This window comes from Pan paniscus, chromosome 4 (genome assembly GCF_029289425.2).
Source record: "Pan paniscus chromosome 4, NHGRI_mPanPan1-v2.0_pri, whole genome shotgun sequence".
Taxonomy (NCBI): Eukaryota; Metazoa; Chordata; class Mammalia; order Primates; family Hominidae; genus Pan; species Pan paniscus.
The window spans coordinates 35,096,900-35,115,010 of NC_073253.2; the positions used below are offsets into that span (position 1 = coordinate 35,096,900).

An 18,111-nucleotide genomic window follows, 5' to 3' on the forward strand; every position below is an offset into this window, starting at 1 on the left:
TTTTGTAGAGACGGGGTTTTGCCATGTTGACCCGGCTGGGCTGAAAATCCTGAGCTCAAGTGATCCGCCTACCCAGTGCTGGGTGCCTCCCAAAGTGCTGGGATTACAGGCATGAGCCACCACGCGCCGTTTACTTTTCTCAAGTAGTCAGTTTTCTTCATTTTTTAACTATAAGAGTAATGCATGCACATGGTAAAAACCCAACCAGGAGAGCAGAACAATAAGTATCATAGATGTCCCCGGTTCTTCCCCACATCTAGGCCTGTTCCTCGGGTAGTCAGTGTTAGTGGTCTTGTATCTACACATATGTGTATGTACACAGATATGAAATAGCAGGGTGTACTGCCTGTCTTGGTTGGCTGGGGCCACCATAACAAAGTCACACTGACTGGGTGGCTTACCCAACAGAAATTCAGCTTCTCACTTGTGAAGGCCAGAAGTCCAAGAGCAAGGTGTGTGCAGGGTCGCTTTCTTCTGAGGCCTCTCTCCTTGGCTTGTACATGGCCACCGTGTTGCTGTGCTGTCCCTGTGTGTGTGTCCTCCTCTTCTTAGAAGCAGTCCTGTTGGATTAGGGACCACCCCAGTGGTCGTATTTAACTTTTAAATACCTTTTTCGTTGAGACAGAGTCTGGCTCTGTCACCCAGGCTGGAGTGCAGTGGCGCGATCTCGGCTCACTGCAACCTCTGCCCCCCCGGGTTCAAGCGATTCTCATGCCTCAGCCTCCTCAGAAGCTGGGGCTGCAGGCATGTGCCACCATGCTTGGCTAATTTTTGTATTTTTAGTAGAGACGGGGTGTTGCCATGTTGGCCAGGTTGGCCAGGCTGGCCTCGAACTCCTGGCCTCAAGCAATCCACTTGCTTTGGGAGTTGGGATTACATGCGTGATCCACCGCACCTGGTCTAACCTTAATTACCTTTTTAAAGGCCCTATCTGCAAATACAGTCACTTTCTGAGGTACTAGGGTTTAGTACTTCAACATATGAATTTTGGGGGACACAATTTAGCCCAACACACCTGACGTATTAACAAATATTTCATTGTATAGGTCGTAATTCATTTTACTAGTCCCTGGGTAGCTGGAAAATAAGGCTGTTTCTAGTGTTTGTTATGAACAGCCTCATACCTAAATCTGTGTCTTTTTGGAAATGTATCTGTGAGAGGAGTTTCTGGAAGGATTGCAAGCATTGCCCTCTGAAGATGTTGTTGGACTCCCTTTTGCGTGTGTGAATGTTACTTCCTTGGAGGAGGAGAGTGTGCAGTATCTACAAATCAACACCCTTAGTATTCTCTGTGATTCAGTGCTTGCGTGGGAAATTGAGTATAGCATGCCATTGTGAACTTGTTCCCATGGAGGGGATTGCCAGCCACTGTGCGTGAGGAGTGTTGCCACTGTGACTTCACCATACATTATTCAGCCAATGTCCATTTACTGAGTCGTTGGGGGGCAGGCACTGTTTTGTTCATTTATTTATTTATATTTTTAAAAAATAGGCTTAGGTTTTTTTTTTAGAGCAGTTTTAGGTTCACAGCACAATTAAGAGGAAGATACAGAGAGTTCCCATATACCTCCCCTCCCCACTCGCACGGCCTCCCCCATTATCAGCTCCTCCCACCAGACTGGTACATTTGTTAGAATCGATGAACCTACCTTGACACATCACTACCACCTAAAGTCCATGGTTTACATTAGCGTTCCCTCTTGGCGTTGTATATTCTATATTTATTTGTTTTTTATATGCTGTAACTTTTTCAGTAAAAGCTTTATGTCCTCTTGGAGCCAGGGGTAACGAAACCCTGGCACTTCTCTCCAAGCTTGTGAAAGCACCAGTAGTTCCAGCCAGGAATTGATTTTTCCAGTTTTGAAAGTGAGTGACGTGCTCAGTGTCTTAACCCTGTAGGTGGCAGGGGCTGGATGTGAACCCATTTTATTCAAAGGTATGCTCCTCCAGAAACAAGTGTTCAGTCAGCAGGGCTGTGAGATTTCCCTAGATGCTAACATAAATGTTTCTTTTACAGATGCTGTTTTGAATTTCCACCTGGTATATATATCAATGTGTAGCTTAAGATAATGTGCTCGAACCTTAATTATTAGCATAGTTTACTTTGATAAATCACTTTTGGGCTAGTAAGAAAGGCTAGTCCATTCTAATATTAGGAATGTGTGTGTATAGGTACACATACATATAGACACATATATATGTACATATGTATATTTATAATACTATAGCACTGTATAGAGTAAGAGTGAAAATGAAATTTGGAAAATCAGATCCATACAATGGCATATGACTTTAATGACAGAATAGGGTTAAACCAATAGGGCTTTCTTTTTACATTTTCCACAATCATGTCCCTTCTGTTGCTATTTGTCTGCCTTTAGATGATCAGTTCCAATTAGGCTCACAGTGATGTTTGTATCTGTTTATTTTTCCCTCTGTGGAGATAATAGTAAGTTTAAATGTTGATTCAGCTGTGGGAATGTTTTATTGTGGGAGGCATTAACTGTTTCCAAAATACTTATTTTCCCAAATAGAATAAGTATTTTGTTGATCACATTTGAACTTGAAATACAGTGAGAGGTCGCTGGGCACCATGGTTTACACCTGTAATCCCAGCACTTTATGGGAGGCCGAGACGGCGGATCACAAGGTCAGGAGATTGAGACCATCCTGGCTAACACAGTGAAACCCCATTTCTACTAAAAATACAAAAAATTAGCCAGGCGTGGTGGTGGGCGCCTGTAGTCCCAGCTACTCGGGAGGCTGAGGCAGGAGAATGGTGTGAACCCAGGAGGCGGAGCTTGCAATGAGCCAAGATCGTGCCACTGCACTCCAGCCTGGGCGACTGAGTGAGACTCCGTCTAAAAAATATATATATATATAGTGAGAAGTTATCTAAGACCACAGGGTAACAGAGAGTTAGCAACCAGCCAGGCGTGGTATCATGGTGTCCTGTGCTTGTAGTCCCAGCTAAGGCTGAGGCAGGAGCATTACTTGAGCCCAGGAGTTTGAGGCCAGTCTGTGTAACACAATGAAACTCTGTCTCTTAAAAAAAAAAAAAAAAAAAAAGCAATCAGTGAAGGAGGCAGTTAGGAAAGGGTTCAGGAGGCAGGACCCAGAGAAAAGCCAGCTAAAGCAGTGGGAGGGGACAGTTGTATGTGTGTGTGTTTAAAATTGGGGCATGTGAGTGGAAAGAGGTCAGTAAAATCAGAGATTGAGAACATCAGTGAAGGAATTGTAAAGGAAAGTGGCCCATAAAACACCCACACATGCAGTAATGTTAGGATACCACTTGTGTATTCTCTTATCTCAGCCCGAGTAGAATGCCTTCTTTTACAAAGCAGTGGCTTAGTTTTGTGAGTCAAGAAGAATCTGGAGGAAGCTGGCTTGGAAAATCGGACGTAAGATGGAGAGAGTTGGTTAGGAAAAATTTGTAGTGATGAAACAGTAGAGAATGACACAGGGCTCCAACAATGACAGTCTCATGAAGTAGATGAGATAACTAGGGAAATGACTGTGATTCCAAGATCTGTCATACCATTATGGTATGTTGTCTTACCCATATACCTGTGATCGTAGCTCATTGTAAGTGATGTTTATGGTGTAGCATTCTAATTGATGCTTGTTTTGAAGCCTTGCAGAGTCTCAAACTTCCTTCCAAATCATTATCAAAAGATTGAATTGTTGGGCTTCAGGTTTATATAGAGTATAGTGTTAATACATACAGATTGTATTGTAATCTGCAGTTTATGGTAATTTCTTGTAGCATTGCCCTGTTGGCTTAACAGGGACTCCTTTCTGGTGCCAGTTGTGTCTGATTAGGTTATCCAAGACACCATGTAGTACTTCTGCCACCCCCACTTTATAAACGAGAAGTCTTGAGGTTTTCTTTCTTTTTTTTTTTTTTTTGTGCACCACCACACCCGGCTAATTTTTTGTTTTTTGTTTTGTTTTGTTTTGTTTTGTTTTGTTTTTAGTAGAGACGAGGTTTCACCATGTTGGTCAAGATGGTCATGGTCTTGATCTCCTGACCTCACGATCCACCTGCCTTGGCCTCCTAAAGTGCTGGGATTACAGGTGTGAGCCACCGTGCCTGGCCAAGTCTTGAGTTTTTAAAGGATAAATAACTTGCTTGTAGTCCACAGCTAGTAGGTGGCAAAGCCAGGCCACAAACCCAGCCAAGCTTTGAGCCTGAGCTTTTAATCACCATCCTCTATTACCTTATGGTTTATTAAAGATCCCAAAGAAAAGATGTGTATGCTGTTAGTGGTATAGCAGGAGCTCTGTGCTCCTCTGGGCCCACGTCCTACTCATTAACCCAAAAAGCTTACCATTTGGGACATGAAACTCTGGTAGAAATGCAGTGTAAAAGGCACCCATTTCTTTTGAGCTTCAAGTTACATACTCTCATTATTTCCTACAAGGGTGTATGGCTGCAGGCCTTTCCCATCCCAGCACCCTGGGTGCTTGTACATTCATCCTTAGGCTCATGGATTTTGACAGGTTCCTTTTGAAACCGTCTAGGGTTGATGGTCATGTTGTCCGAGGTGTTATCCAAGTCCGTTGTCTCATGACCAAGAAAAGTAAGGATTAATATGAACACAAGGGTGAAGTTGGAGTGAAGGAAGAAAGCTCTGTGCAACGGAAAGGAGGACCTGAGTGAGTCGCTGTTTTTACAGTTGAGTCTGAAAGCTTTTATGAGAAACTCCCCTCATCTCTGTAGCTGTTTGCCTAAGTTCCCTTATCTGTGCAGCTGTCTGTGTAACTCTCCTTATCAGTGCAGACACGGGCATGTGTTGGGTAAACACAAAGTGCAGCTCCTCATTTGTATAACTGTGTTTTAGGTAAGCCTCCCCCAGCACCTCCCCACTCCCTGTCCAAGTTCCCACGGAGCCCACCGTGTATGTGCCTGAGAAGGAGAGGAAACTTTTCCCTGGGAGCCTGCTAATCACACAAAGAACAAAAGGCTTCTATGCTGGGCCCTGCTTTCTTATCAGTGCAGCTGCAGTTTAGTTTTTCCCCAGGCAACTCTTATTTGTATGTGTAGCTGTGATTTTTCAGTCTGTTTCTCTGAGGACTAGCCTTAACTGTCTGCCTAACTGATTTTTCCTTTTCTTCTCCCTCACTTTCTTGGGCCCAACTTTTTGTTTTTCATGTTCTTCCCACTTTGTTTACTAGTTCTTGGCTTCTTCTCTTGCTCTTAGCTGATTCTAGAAATCTTTTTGTCTGAGAGTCACGATTATAATACTTCAGATGAACTGTGCCTTTTCTGTGTAATAATTGGGCATCTCCCAAACCATTGATGGTTGTCATTAAAGATAGCACCAGAACAATTCCGATGAAAGCTTTGTTCACACACCGAACTATTCCTGCATGTCCTATGGTCAAGGTACCTGGGAAGAATGTTCATCTTGTAGCTTGGAAGGTCGACCTACAGAAGACCTGGGTGAATACGTTGGTAAAGTGGTGTGACTCAGTACAGGACACCAACTGGGCATCCCACAATTTAATTCAATTCTGACACTAACTACCTAGAGTTCGCACAGACCTCACAGGTTAAGGGCTGGGTTCCACAAGACTTTTCCCATTTCAGATGCCAATTGCAAATCTAGGCCTTCCATACTTCTGACTGACCAGCTATAAATCAGGGGTTCCCAGCATCCCCTCTTTAGGTTCAATAATGGGCTAGAATGGATCACAGAACTCACCAAAACTCTTTACTGGCGATTACCAGTTTATTATAAAGGAGACAAATGAACAGCCAGATGAAGAGGTACACAGGGCACTGTCCGGAAGGGTCCCAAGCGCCAGAGCGTCATTCCCCTGGAGTTTGGGGGCACCACCCTCCAGGCACATGGATGCGTTCACCAAACTGGAAGCTCTGAATCCCATTGATTAGGGTTTTTATGGAGGCACTATTATGTACATGCGGCTGATTAAATCATGGGCTATTGGTAATTAGCTCAGTCTTCAGTCCCTGCCCAGGTGTGTGCTCCTGAAAGTTCCGACCCTCTAAACCACATGGTTGGTTCCACTGACAGCCAGCCTTCCATCCTGAAGCTATCTAGGGACCCAGGAAGAGTTGCCTCATTAGTACAAGCTCTGGTATGACTGAAAAGAGCATTAGTAACGAAATACTCTCCTGTTAACCTCTGTCACTCAGGAAATTCCAGAAGTTTTAGAAGCCCTTGCACCAGACCAAATTTTATATATATATATATATGTAGAGTAATGGCAAAAACCACAATTACTTTTGCACCAACCTAATATGATTGTTTTCTTTTTTCCTGGTCATGTTTTTCATGGAGATAGCCTCCCAAGTAGCTGGGACTACAGGTTTGTGCCACCATGCCTGGCTAATTAAAGAAAACATTTTTTGTAAGAGATGGGGTCTTGCTGTGTTGCCCAGGCTGATCTCAAACTCCTGGGTTCAAGCAATCTTACCTTGATCTCCCACAGCTCTGGGATTAAAGGTGTGAATCACTGCACTGGGCCTTATTAAAAATATATATGTGTGTGTGTGTATATGTGTGTGTGTATGTATATATGTATATATAAAATATACATTAGATATAGACTGTCTCAATATATATACATATATTTATATAAATAAATATATATACACATATATATGTGTGTGTGTATATATATTTATTTAGAGACAGGTTCTTGCTGTGTTGTCCAGGCTAAACTTGAACTCTAGTCTCAAGCGATCCTAGTCTCAAGTGATCCTCCAGCCACCCGAGTAGCAGGAACTCCAGATGTGTACCACAGTGCCTGGCCATGTTTCTTATTCTATCACAGCATCATGCTCTAAGCAGATGCCTTCTGTTCCTTTTCTAGCTGGCCTGCTGCTGTGGGTCTGCAGGCTGCTCTCTCTGCTGTGATTGCTGCCCCAGGATTCGGCAGTCCCTCAGCACCCGCTTCATGTACGCCCTCTACTTCATTCTGGTCGTCGTCCTCTGCTGCATCATGATGTCAACAACCGTGGCTCACAAGATGAAAGAGCACGTAAGTTTGTCCGTGTTCAGCTCGTCCTATTTCCGATGTTTGATGAGGGTGTGTGGGAAAAACATGATTTAGAAGATGGGGCCCATGTACCCCCATGTGTTTTGGGGTATACCTGGTTTCCTTGAACCTTCCTGAAGCCTGCTCTATGCTTTCCAGGATCCAATGCCTTCTGGCTAAACAGGAACACCAATCAACAGCTTGATCTTTAGTAGTAGTGTAGATTCTATCTGATGCTTTTGGTGGAGAATTCTTGTTTTAATTTTTAAATTTTAAAACATTTGTGTAGATTAATGGGGTACAAGTGCAATTTTGCTATGTTGATATATTACCTTGTGGTGAAGTCAGGGCCTTCGGTGCATCCATCCCGGGAATAACACACGTTGTACCCACCAGGCAACCTCTCATCATCCACCCCCTTCCCAGCCCCACAGCCCCTGAGTCTCCATTGTCTATCATTGTCCATCATTGGACACATCATGGACACATCATTGTCCATCACAATCGTCTGTTTATGTCAGACGATTGTGTATTTTATCTTAGCATTGTTTATAGCTGTTCCTGATGAAATATACTGTCTTTTCTTGTACCCTTCTGTCCTTTTCCCTTGTCATAGGATGGCTGCCAGGATTTCTTTCTTCTTTTTTTTCGAGACAGAGTTTTGCTCTTGTCACCCAGGCTAGAGTGCAATGGCATGATCTCGGCTCACTGCAACCTCCACCTCCCAGGTTCAAGCGATTCGTCTGCCTCAGCCTCCCTAGTAGCTGGGATTACAGGTGCCCCTCACCACGGCCAGCTAATTTTTGTATTTTTAGTAGAGGCAGGGTTTCACCATGTTGGCCAGGCTGGTCTTGAACTCCTGACCTCAAGTGATCTACCCGCCTTGGCCTCCCAAAAGTGCTGGGATTACAGGCGTGAGCCACTGTGCCTGGCCGCCTGCCAGGATTTCAAATAGCAGCTGAAACACTTAATTTGGCCTACATAGGAAGTATAATAAAGCTTAGATATTCTCACAAATAATGGAGAATGGGCTATGGGGCATTTCCCACCTTTCTGGACAGGTTACTTGTAGGGTGAGTGGTATCTTCATGGGTGAGGGGTGGATTTTTGGCCATTCTTTGGTCAGTGTATACAGAAGTAGGCCTGGTGTGTGATGCTGATGGAGATACATGTGGGACCTCTTTTTCTTGAATTTCCTTTTTTCCCCCATAGTAGTCCTCCTGGATCACAGGGGACTGTGGTGGGGATTTTGAGAGAGCCCAAGAAATAACACTTTGTCTCCTAGGTTCTAAGCAAATTGACAAAAAAGACTAAGATGTCAGCAGGTTGCCAAACATCACCTTTATTCCTCATAAAACTGATGTGAGGCTCTGTGGCTCGTATCTTCAGGGAAGCAGGCTTTTACTGAACCCTCAAATGACTCAGACTCACCCAGCAGGGCACCATCAGTGCCTGGGAAGGGCAGACTTCTTTGCAAGGGCGCAGTTTGCCAGGAAGAGAGAGCAGCAGGCGTGTTCCCTTGGGGCAGCTCTTATCCTAGAGATAGAGGGAGAGGAAAGCCTTGCTATCCAAATGCCATTTCCCCTTACAAACTGACCACTCCGTACTGCATCTTCCCAGCTGAACAAGTGAGGAGGTGGAGGGAAGTCCGGAGCAGGATCTGATGGAGCTGCCCACAGTAGGGATGACATTGCCCGGGGCAACACCTGAGCAAACGTTTGCCCCAACCTGTGCTGAAACTAGGGCTATTTTATTTTTTTTATTGATTGATGATTTTTTTGTGGGGGGGTGGTGGATGGAGTCTTGCTCTGTTGCCCAGGCTGGAGTGCAATGGCGCGATCTCAGCCCACTGCAGCCTCCGCCTCCCAGGTTCAAGCAATTCTCCCACCTCAGCCTCCCGAGTAGTTGGGATTACAGGCGTGTGCCACCACGCCTGGCTAAATTTTCGTATCTTTCTTTAGTAGAGATAGGGTTTCACCATGTTGGCTGGGCTGGTCTGGAACTCCTGACCTCAAGTGATCTGCCCGCCTCAGCCTCCCAAAGTGCTGGGATTACATGCGTGAGCCACCATGCCTGGCCTGAAACTAGGGCTATTTTAAATACACTCAAGTATTTCAAAACAACTATTTTCTTAACAGCACTTTGTATATTCTTATTCATTAAAATAGGCCTTCTGAAGCTTTCTGTTGCATAGTGCTTTTATAATTCTGATTGTATGGTCTTGGATATGGTGGATACTGCAGTGAAATTTGGGTTCCCCTCTGACTGCTTGAAACATTGGCTCTTTCCTCAGTAAGACACTGTAGTGCTAGCCGTGGGGTGTTCACACTTGCGAGAAATGGAGCTTATAATTCAGAAGAGAAGTGATGAAGTCTTTTTTTTCTTTTCTTTTCTTTTTTTTTTTTTGAGATGGAGTCTTGCCCTGTCGCCCAGGCTGGAGCACAGTGGTGCGATCTAGGCTCACTGCAAGCTCTGCCTCCTGGGTTCACGTCATTCTCCTGCCTCAGCCTCCCGAGTAGCTGGGACTACAGGCGCCCGCCACCACGCCTGGCTAATTTTTTTTTTTTTTTTTTTTTTGTATTTTTTAGTAGAGACGGGGTTTCACCATGTTAGCCAGGATGGTCTCGATCTCCTGACCTCGTGATCCGCCTGCCTCAGCCTCCCAAAGTGCTGGGATTACAGGCGTGAGCCACTGTGCCCAGCCAAAGTTATAAAGTCTTCTAAGGCCTAAAACAAGGCAGAAATTACTAAGAGTCTCACTCTGTTGCCCAAGCTAGAGTGCAGTGGCACAATCATGGCTCTCTGCAGCCTTGACCTCCCAGGCTCAATCGATCCTCCTGCCTCAGCCTTCTGAGTAGTTGGGACTACAGGCGTGAGCCACCATGCTGGCTAGTTTTTCTATCTGAAAGCGTAGATTTTAACTCTTATTCTGAGCGTCCACTTAATCTCCCATGTACTACTTGTGTTTTTTTAAGTAATACAGTAAATTACTTAAATTTACTCTTTGTAAATTCAACAAGCTTGAATTTCTAAATCCATTAAGGTGGCTTGATGATCCACTGTGGTACTATGGTGGGAACTCTGGTGTGCACTGGATGTAGTGTGATCCCTGCTCTTAATAAGTTGCTATTCTTTAATAGAATTAAGCCCTGCATCCAAAAAACAAAATCTATTACTAAACAAATAGATAGTATCCCACAGTGGTGAATTTATTGAGACGTTAGAGGGAGAGATAATTTGGGAGCCATTGGTATGTATTTTAGGACATGAATTTCATAATGATAATATTCACACCTGATTACCATCCAAGTAACCTGCCCCATGAAGCAGTTCTAGCAATTCCAGTCAGTATTTATGCTTTCTGACTGTTAACGGATCATTTGAGAAACAGAAGATGTTCCACTGGTGTTGCTAGGAAAGGCTTCGTGAAATAAGTGACTTGTATGAGTAATAATAACTATTTCAATAGCTAATTATTGAGTGATACCATGTGTCAGGTTTTATTCTGAGCACTTTCCCTGTGTTTTCTTACTTCATCAGCACTGTACTCACCTGAACAGTAGGTACTAGCATTACCCCTGCCCTACAGATGGGGAAACTGAAACATCGAGCCATTTAAGTACCTCACCCAAGGTCTCCAGCTATTAAATGGTGGGGTTGGGATTTGAATCTGGTCTGAATATGTTCTTAGCTACGAGGCTGTGTGACTAGAGAGGAGGGAGAGGCAGGTGGAGAAGGACCAAGAGGTGAGGCGAGGTGAAATGACCACATCTTGCAGGAATTGTAGTGCCAAGGTGAAGTGTTTGAATGTGGTCTGTGGCAAGTGGGAAGCCATTACAGATTCTAGAGCAGGAGGCTATATCATGGAAACAGAGGGAGATATTTTGGGAGGTGAGCCTAGAGGTGGTGGTGGCAGTGGGCACAGGGTGACTTACAGTCAGAGAACAGAGAGAGGGAGGAAGAGAGGGAAGGGCAACCCTGACGTCCCTCACAGAGGCTCTTGTAAATGTTTCTATGCCTGTCCCCTGAATGTACCTATTTACAAATGGTTTGGCTGGGCGTCCTGCGTAGGGAATGAGATCCCTGTGGGTGAAACCAATCCTTTTCCAGCTTTAGGGCCTCACAAGGGAGCTGGCCATCTGGCCACAAAGTCAGCTTGTTTCGTGGCCTACAGAAGAGAGGCTGACCTCATCCTCAGGCGGTGCTTGCGGGCGGGTGTTGAAAGGTCCCCTTGTAGGGACGCACACTGGGCTCCTGCTGGAGTCCTTACCCCCTCTTTGTTGGCCGTGGAAGTGCCTGAGACTGTGACTGGAAGAGGAGAAAGAACTGCATGCTTGTAACGGCCCGGATGGGAGTGTGTAAGTGCCTCCTACCCAGCGTTCTGCCAGAGTCGCGTGGGTCTTTGGTATGTGGGTTAGGAGCGCAAGGGCAGCTCCCTTGTCAGTTATTTCCAGTTTTTGCCTTGGTTGCAGAATGTGGCCTGTGTTTAAGTTTGAGTAAGAGGGGACTGCAAGGGATGCTGGGCCAGACTTTGTCCTGCTTCTTTTCTTTAGGGAAACTCCTCTTTCCCAGGAGAACTTTGGCTCAGAGAAAGCTTGACTGTGCTGGTTGAATAAGGCATGATTCTGTCTTCTCTTGGAGCATTTCCCCATCTCAAAACATAAGGGCTATTTATTTTGCAGGTCATTCTTGTTATTAACTGTGTAATTTAAGCAGGTACACACTCATGAGATTTGATACCTGGGGGATTAAAAATCCATTTTAGAGGCCGGGTGTGGTGGCTCATGCCTGTAATCTCAGCACTTTGGGAGGCTGAGGCGGGCGGATCACAAGGTCAAGAGATCCAGACCATCCTAACCAACATGGTGAAACCCCATCTCTACTAAAAATACAAAAATTAGCTGGGTGTGGTGGCGTGCACTTGTAGTCCCAGCTACTCAGGAGGTTGAGGCAGGAGAATCGCTTGAATCCAGGAGGTGGAGGCTGCAGTGAGCCGAGATCCCGGCACTGCACTCCAGCCTGGCGACAGAGTGACACTCTGTCTCAAAAAAAAAGTCCATTTTAGAATGTAGAATGCAAAGGGAAAAAAAGTGGGCGAGAAAGTAAAGCCTCCCAACCCAAACGCTAAGTCAAGGTGTAACGTCTGTGTTTGAGGAAGATTCAGATTTAGGCACCCTGGGAAGCCACATGGGTGTTTGGGGAGGGAGGAGAAAGGAAAGTCTTTATTTCCTAGGGAGTAGGGGCCACTAAAACCTGTACTGGAGAAGGAAGGGTGGGTGACCTGTGCAGCCCCCACTTTCTCCCCTGAGAGCTCAATGTGCCAGGCCAATGTAGGAAGAGCCATAGATATTCCCAGCCTGAAACATGTTAGATCTGTTTCCTTCATTCCACATTACACTCTCCACTCCCTCCCCATCTTCCCCTCAAGCTCCCCAGCCCTAGGCAGCCACTAATCTATTTTGTCTCTGTGGATTTGCCTATTCTAGACATTTCGTATAAATGGAATCATACAATATATAGCCCTCTGTGTCTGGTCCGTTCTCTCTCTCTCTCTCTCACAGATGGAATCTTGCTCTGTCTCCCCGGCCGAAACGCAGTGGCACGATCTTCTGCTTCAGCCTCCCGAGTAGCTGGGATTACAGGTGCCTGCCACCATGCCCGGCTAATTTTTATAATTTTAGTAGAGACAGGGTTTCACCATGTTGGCCAGGCTGGTCTCGAACTCCTGACCTCAGGTGATTCGCCTGCCTAGGCCTCCCAAAGTGCTGGGATTACAGGCGTGAGCCACTGCACCTGGCCCACTTAGCATGTTTTTAAGGTTCACACTCAGGTTGTAGCATATGTACTTCATTCCTTTAAGTGGCTAGATAATATTCTGTTGTATGAATATAACATTTTATTTTACTTTTATTTATTTATTTCTTTTGAGATGGAGTTTCACTCTGTTACCCAGGCTAGAGTGCAGTGGTGTGATCTCGGCTCACGGCAACCCCCGCCTCCCGGGTTCAAGCGATTCTCCTTCCTCGGCCTCCTGAGTAGCTGGGATTACAGGCGTGCACTACCAGGCCCGGTTAATTTTTTATATTTTTGGTAGAGACAGGGTTTCACCATGTTGGCTAGACTGGCCTCGAATTCCTGACCTCAAGTGATCTGCCCGCCTTGGCCTCCAAAAGTGTTGCGACTGTAAATATACCTGTAACATATTTTATGTATCCATTTGTCAGTTGATGGACATTTGGATTGTTTGTACCTTTTGGCTATTATGAATTATGCTCCTGTGAACATTCGTGTACTGATTTTTGTATGGACATGTGTTTTCATTTCTCTTGGGTTTATATCTAGAAGCAGAATTGCTGGATTGTGTAGTAATTTTAAGCTCTTGAGGAACCGCCATATTATTTTCCAAAGTTGCTACATCATTTTCCATTCCCACCAGTAATGTGCGATATTCAGGATGAAGTCATGTATTAAGGTTCACATTTCTCCACACCCTCACCAACACTTAATGGTACATCTTTTTTTTATTTCAGTCGCTATAGTGTGTGTGAGGTGGTCATCTCCTCTTTGCCTGTGCCTCCAACACTGCCCTCTGCCCTTCCCGTTCGCTTGCTTTCCCCTGGGGCAGCTTGTTCATTTCTGGCTTTGATCATCCCCATATGTGCATCTGCTTGTAAAAACACCCTTCACTCAGGACAGTGCTGAGGACACTGGTAGATTCTTTCTTCCTGCATCCCCGTTTTTCTAGATCTTGTGCATACTTTTCCCCAGACAGGTCATAAAAGTCTCAGGCTTCCACTCTGCATTCCAGTCAGTCACGGTGATTCGGCCACGCCACCCTCCCTGGTGTTGCATATTACATTTACCTTGTTTGAACTTGAGTAGTTCCCAGATGTCCCCAGCTGTCCTCAGACTTCTTTCTCCAGATAACTTAGCCCGTTAGTTAGGCTGAGCTGAAGGTGCTGTTTGCTACATTTCTCCCAGATGATACCCTATTTCTAAATTCTGGGGTCACCACAGTGTAGTGACTGTAGGTGAATACAGTGGCTACTTTCCTTAAAAACAACTTGGATTTCCAAAGGCTATTCATAAGCACATCTTTTAGTCTGTTTACAGTGACATGTTAAAATACTTCAGTGGTTCTTGGAGTTGACAGAGTTCTTTGATCCGTTATGTTTGAAACTCTGAAACTGGGGAGATGAGCTACTTTATTTCCTATTTTTAACCTGAAGAATTAAAATAAATATGAAGCCATAATATTAAATATTCCTTGTGGGAAGCCCTTCTTGTACTGGTTCCAGGGATCCAAAAATGCCTGAAACAAGGCCCCTTAAAGGAGCGAGTTAAAGAGATGAGTGGAAAAAGGCTGCAGCTCATATGTATAGCAAGTGTTCTGCCTTGAGAAGAGACAGCAAATACGTGTGGTGTTAAGTGTTCTACAGAGAAAACAATGATCTTTTCAGGATATAATTTGTTTTTTAAATTTGTATAAATTTATGGGGGTACAAGTGTAATTTTGTTACATTGATATATTGCTTAGGATATAATTTGAATACATTGTTAGAATTTTTTTTTTTTTTTTTGAGACAGAGTTTCACTCTTGTTGCCCAGGCTGGAGTGCAATGGCATGATCTTGGCTCACCACAACCTCTGCCTCCCAGGTTCAAGGGATTCTCCTGCCTCAGCCTCCCGAGTAGCTGGGATTACAGGCATGCACCATCACACTCGGCTAATTTTGTATTTTTAGTAGAGAAAGGGTTTCTCAATGTTGGTCAGGCTGGTCTCGAACTCCTGACCTCAAGTGATCCACCTGCCTCCGCCTCCCAAAGCGCTGGGATTACAGGTGTGAGCCACCACACCTGGCCCATTGTTAAGAATTTTTAAAAGCAGAAAAGTCCTAAGTGGTCATCTTAACAAACCTGTCGTTTGACAGGTGAGGAGCTGTGGCCCAGGAAGTGAAGTGGCTTGTCAGAACTGAGACACCAGGTATATCTGGGATTAGAACCCAGGGCTGCTGGTCGCCTGGCCAGTGCATCTCCTGTTTGTGCAACTAGGTTTGCTTCTTGGTCAGGTATTCACAGAAGTCACAGTTAAATGCCTTTTATCAAGCATATCCTTCCTCCGCTTTCTAGACTTTCTTCTGGGCCCAGTGGTAAGAAGTATTACTTTAGGAAATAGCGCTGCCTGGGGCCCTCAGCAGCGATCTTAGCTTAGTTACATTTCCCATCTGCCTCCTTCCTGTTGTGATGACCAAAAGCTGAGCTCAAGGGATGACTGTTATTCTGAAGTAGAAAACAGAGGTAGCCACAAAACTAGTATTTATTTATTCAGTGGCTTTGCATGTAAAATAGAACTTGTTTTCAGGTTGTGTTTGGTATAACCATCTTTTTAAAACAAACGTCATCAGTGAAAAATATTCCACTTTGATCCAAAATAATGTGCAGTTTGTCCCAATGTAAAATGACAGGTCTTCATGCTGAAGCTGGAGAGTCTGGCTCTTGATTTTCCTTTGATATTTACTGGTTGAATGTTCAGAGCACACTGTACCTGAGACCTGCATCAGGGGCTGGCATAGGCACATTGAAGCCTCAAGTAGAACTCTCCATTCTCAGCTTATATGCTTTTGTGTCAGAACAAGTGTCAAATTAACAATAACAAGAAAATATTGCTGACCCAGTTCTTTGATTCTGGAATGCTTTTTTAAAATCCAGCTGAGATGGAGTGCTTTTCAAAAGTTCTCTTTCTGCGTAGCAACTGAGTTCATGGTACTGTTGTACCTTATGTGTCAAGTTATCAAGGAGGAAGTTTTTGAGATTAAAAGTGGGTTGGGACCATCGAACCTCAAGCCCATTGTAGAACTGAGGGAAAATTCTCACCATGACCTTTTAGAATTTTCCTCTGGGGAGCTGGCTTTGAGGTTTTGCCTTTTAAATCCTCTGATTTCCCTCCCCTCCAAGTTAGGATGACTCTGGAGACATATGTTTCCAAACGGTTTTATCTTTTGGTCTAAATTTCATCCAGAGATAACATGTGAGAGAAAGCAAGGAGTCCCTGTACCCTCCTATGCCTCAGCCGTCATTGCTGGGCCTTATCCTTCTTCCCCATACAAGTGGACGTCGGGAAGTAGTGGTGGGAAATCGTTTTGTACTGGAGGCAGCAATTTGAACTAATGGATATCCTGCTGAGAGTCTTTTTTTGAGCCTGAACCAAGGACAAAGAGGTTTGATCCTGGTCCAGTAATAATGAGCTTGCCAGGAGGCAGCAAATTGGAAACAATACATACTGTCCTTGGTCTGTGAGGATCCATTACCTGCACGTTTGCGGGAGCACCAGGTGTCAGCTGGATCTCTTTTAGGATTGGTCTGGCTATGGACGAGAGAGAATGATAAGATGTGAGAATGAAAGTTTTCCTAACACGTTTTTTTCTGTAGTCATCTAAAGCGTCTGTTAAGCAACTGTCCACAGACAGGGCCTCGGAGTAGCCTGCAGATAAATAGAACAGACAAAAGCTTTGGAAATGAGCATTGTCAGCCATCATAAACATGGGGCTGGAGAGAACAGAGAAATGGCACAACGAAGAATGGAAGAAAAAGTAGCCTCAGAGCGGTGGGAACAGGAAACAATGCATAGATATTGTGAATGGCTGAATCTTGATACTCTGCATAGAAATTTAATAGGATGATTCTGTGACTTGATTAAACTGTAATCCGAGCTCATTCTTCAAAAGTTGAAAAAATTGCCTAGCTGTCATTCTTTCAGATGCAAGTGGCAAGCACCCTGAAAGGTGCTGGGGATTTCAGAGATGCTGAGTAACACACAGTTATTGTCCCCATAGAGCTGGCCCTCAGGTAGGGGAAAAGAGAGCAGTTTGGCAAGTGTGTCTGGAAGGAGCCTGTGATACTAGACTGTGTGTGTCTGAAAGCTAAAAATATGTGAACTCCATTAGTGAATATTGGACAGTGGTGTTGGCTCAGAGGTGACTCGGCTGACCTTCGGAGTCACGTGGTAACTCAGGAATGCTCTCTCCCCATTCTAGAGACAGAGCTGGGGTGCCTGGGAGGTTTATAAAATGGAATGAAGTGTTTTTGCCTCCTCAGCAGGGCTGAGCATAATCATAAGGGGTTGGGTATTCTGGTGGTGTGGTTTTAAAATTTCAGCGAGACAGTCTCTGCAGTCTTCAAATAGATCTAAAATTATCTTTCGACATGCTGGCTTTCATCAGTGTGGGGTTTATTTTTGGTTCCATGGGGTGTGTTTGTGTGACAGATGTGAGGACGTTTTCTGTTCGAGCTATTGACGGCTTCTGAGCCGCAGAGATGAGCGCTGGAAGCTCATAGACACATTCTCTCTCCATTCCTTCCCACCCCATCTGAAAAACTTTCTGTGGGTGGATAAATTAAGGTACTTTATTTTCTGCTAAAAAAAAAAAAAAAATGACATATGGGAGATACACAGTTTGATTCACTTAAGGCCCAAGTTCCATTTGAGGACAGCCCTGAAGAAGGGAAGAGTCTCATGGGAGAAGGCAGGAGCAGAGGGCTGGGACAGCTGGACCGCAGCCCAAAGGAGCTGCTCTTTTGGCTCTTGATTTGTAGAGTAAGTTATCACCAATTGTCACTTGCGTTTGAAATGTGAATTTGTACTTAGGCAGTTAACAGTTAGGCACAACTCCTCATCTATTCTTCCTAGTAGCGCAGGGGTGGGGCAGACTTTTCCTACAAAGAGCCAGCTAGTACACACTGGAGGCCCTGTGGTCTCTGTAGCAGCTCTCGCCTTTGTAGTGTAAAAGCAGCCAAAACAATATGCCAGCCAATGGCATGGCCAGCCAACCAGTGTGTCTATGTTCCAATAAAACTAGGAGGCTAGCTGGATTTGACCCACTGGCTGTCGTTGGCTGACTCCTGTGTTAGACCCTCCATGGTCTTATATGCGTTATGTGCAGTTATTCTCCCATCTCTCTCAAAAGGGAAACGTCAGTGGCCTAAACATTGTGCTCAGAGTACCAGAGTTCTTGCTTAAGTTGCAGGTAACTGACTAGGCTGTATGAACCACATACTGGGTAGACTAGGTAAGAATAATGTGGCAATGAATTAGTATGACATGTTT

General features: G+C 44.7%; 1 protein-coding gene across 5 annotated transcripts in view; it reads left to right on the forward strand.

Moving 5' to 3' along the window:
• Positions 1–18,111, forward strand: part of SERINC5 (serine incorporator 5) — a 145,758-nt gene that overhangs the window by 46,808 nt on the left and 80,839 nt on the right. For 3 of the 5 annotated variants that reach the window (XM_003822274.5, XM_034959892.3, XM_034959893.3), the window contains exon 2: positions 6,844–7,011. The exons of 1 other annotated variant lie outside the window; for it this stretch is intronic. In XM_003822274.5, the coding sequence (XP_003822322.1) occupies positions 6,844–7,011 (168 nt within the window). Of the gene's footprint in view, positions 1–6,843; positions 7,012–11,247; positions 11,367–18,111 lie in introns of those variants that run through there. One more of the 5 variants, XM_055112258.2, reaches the window with a different exon arrangement.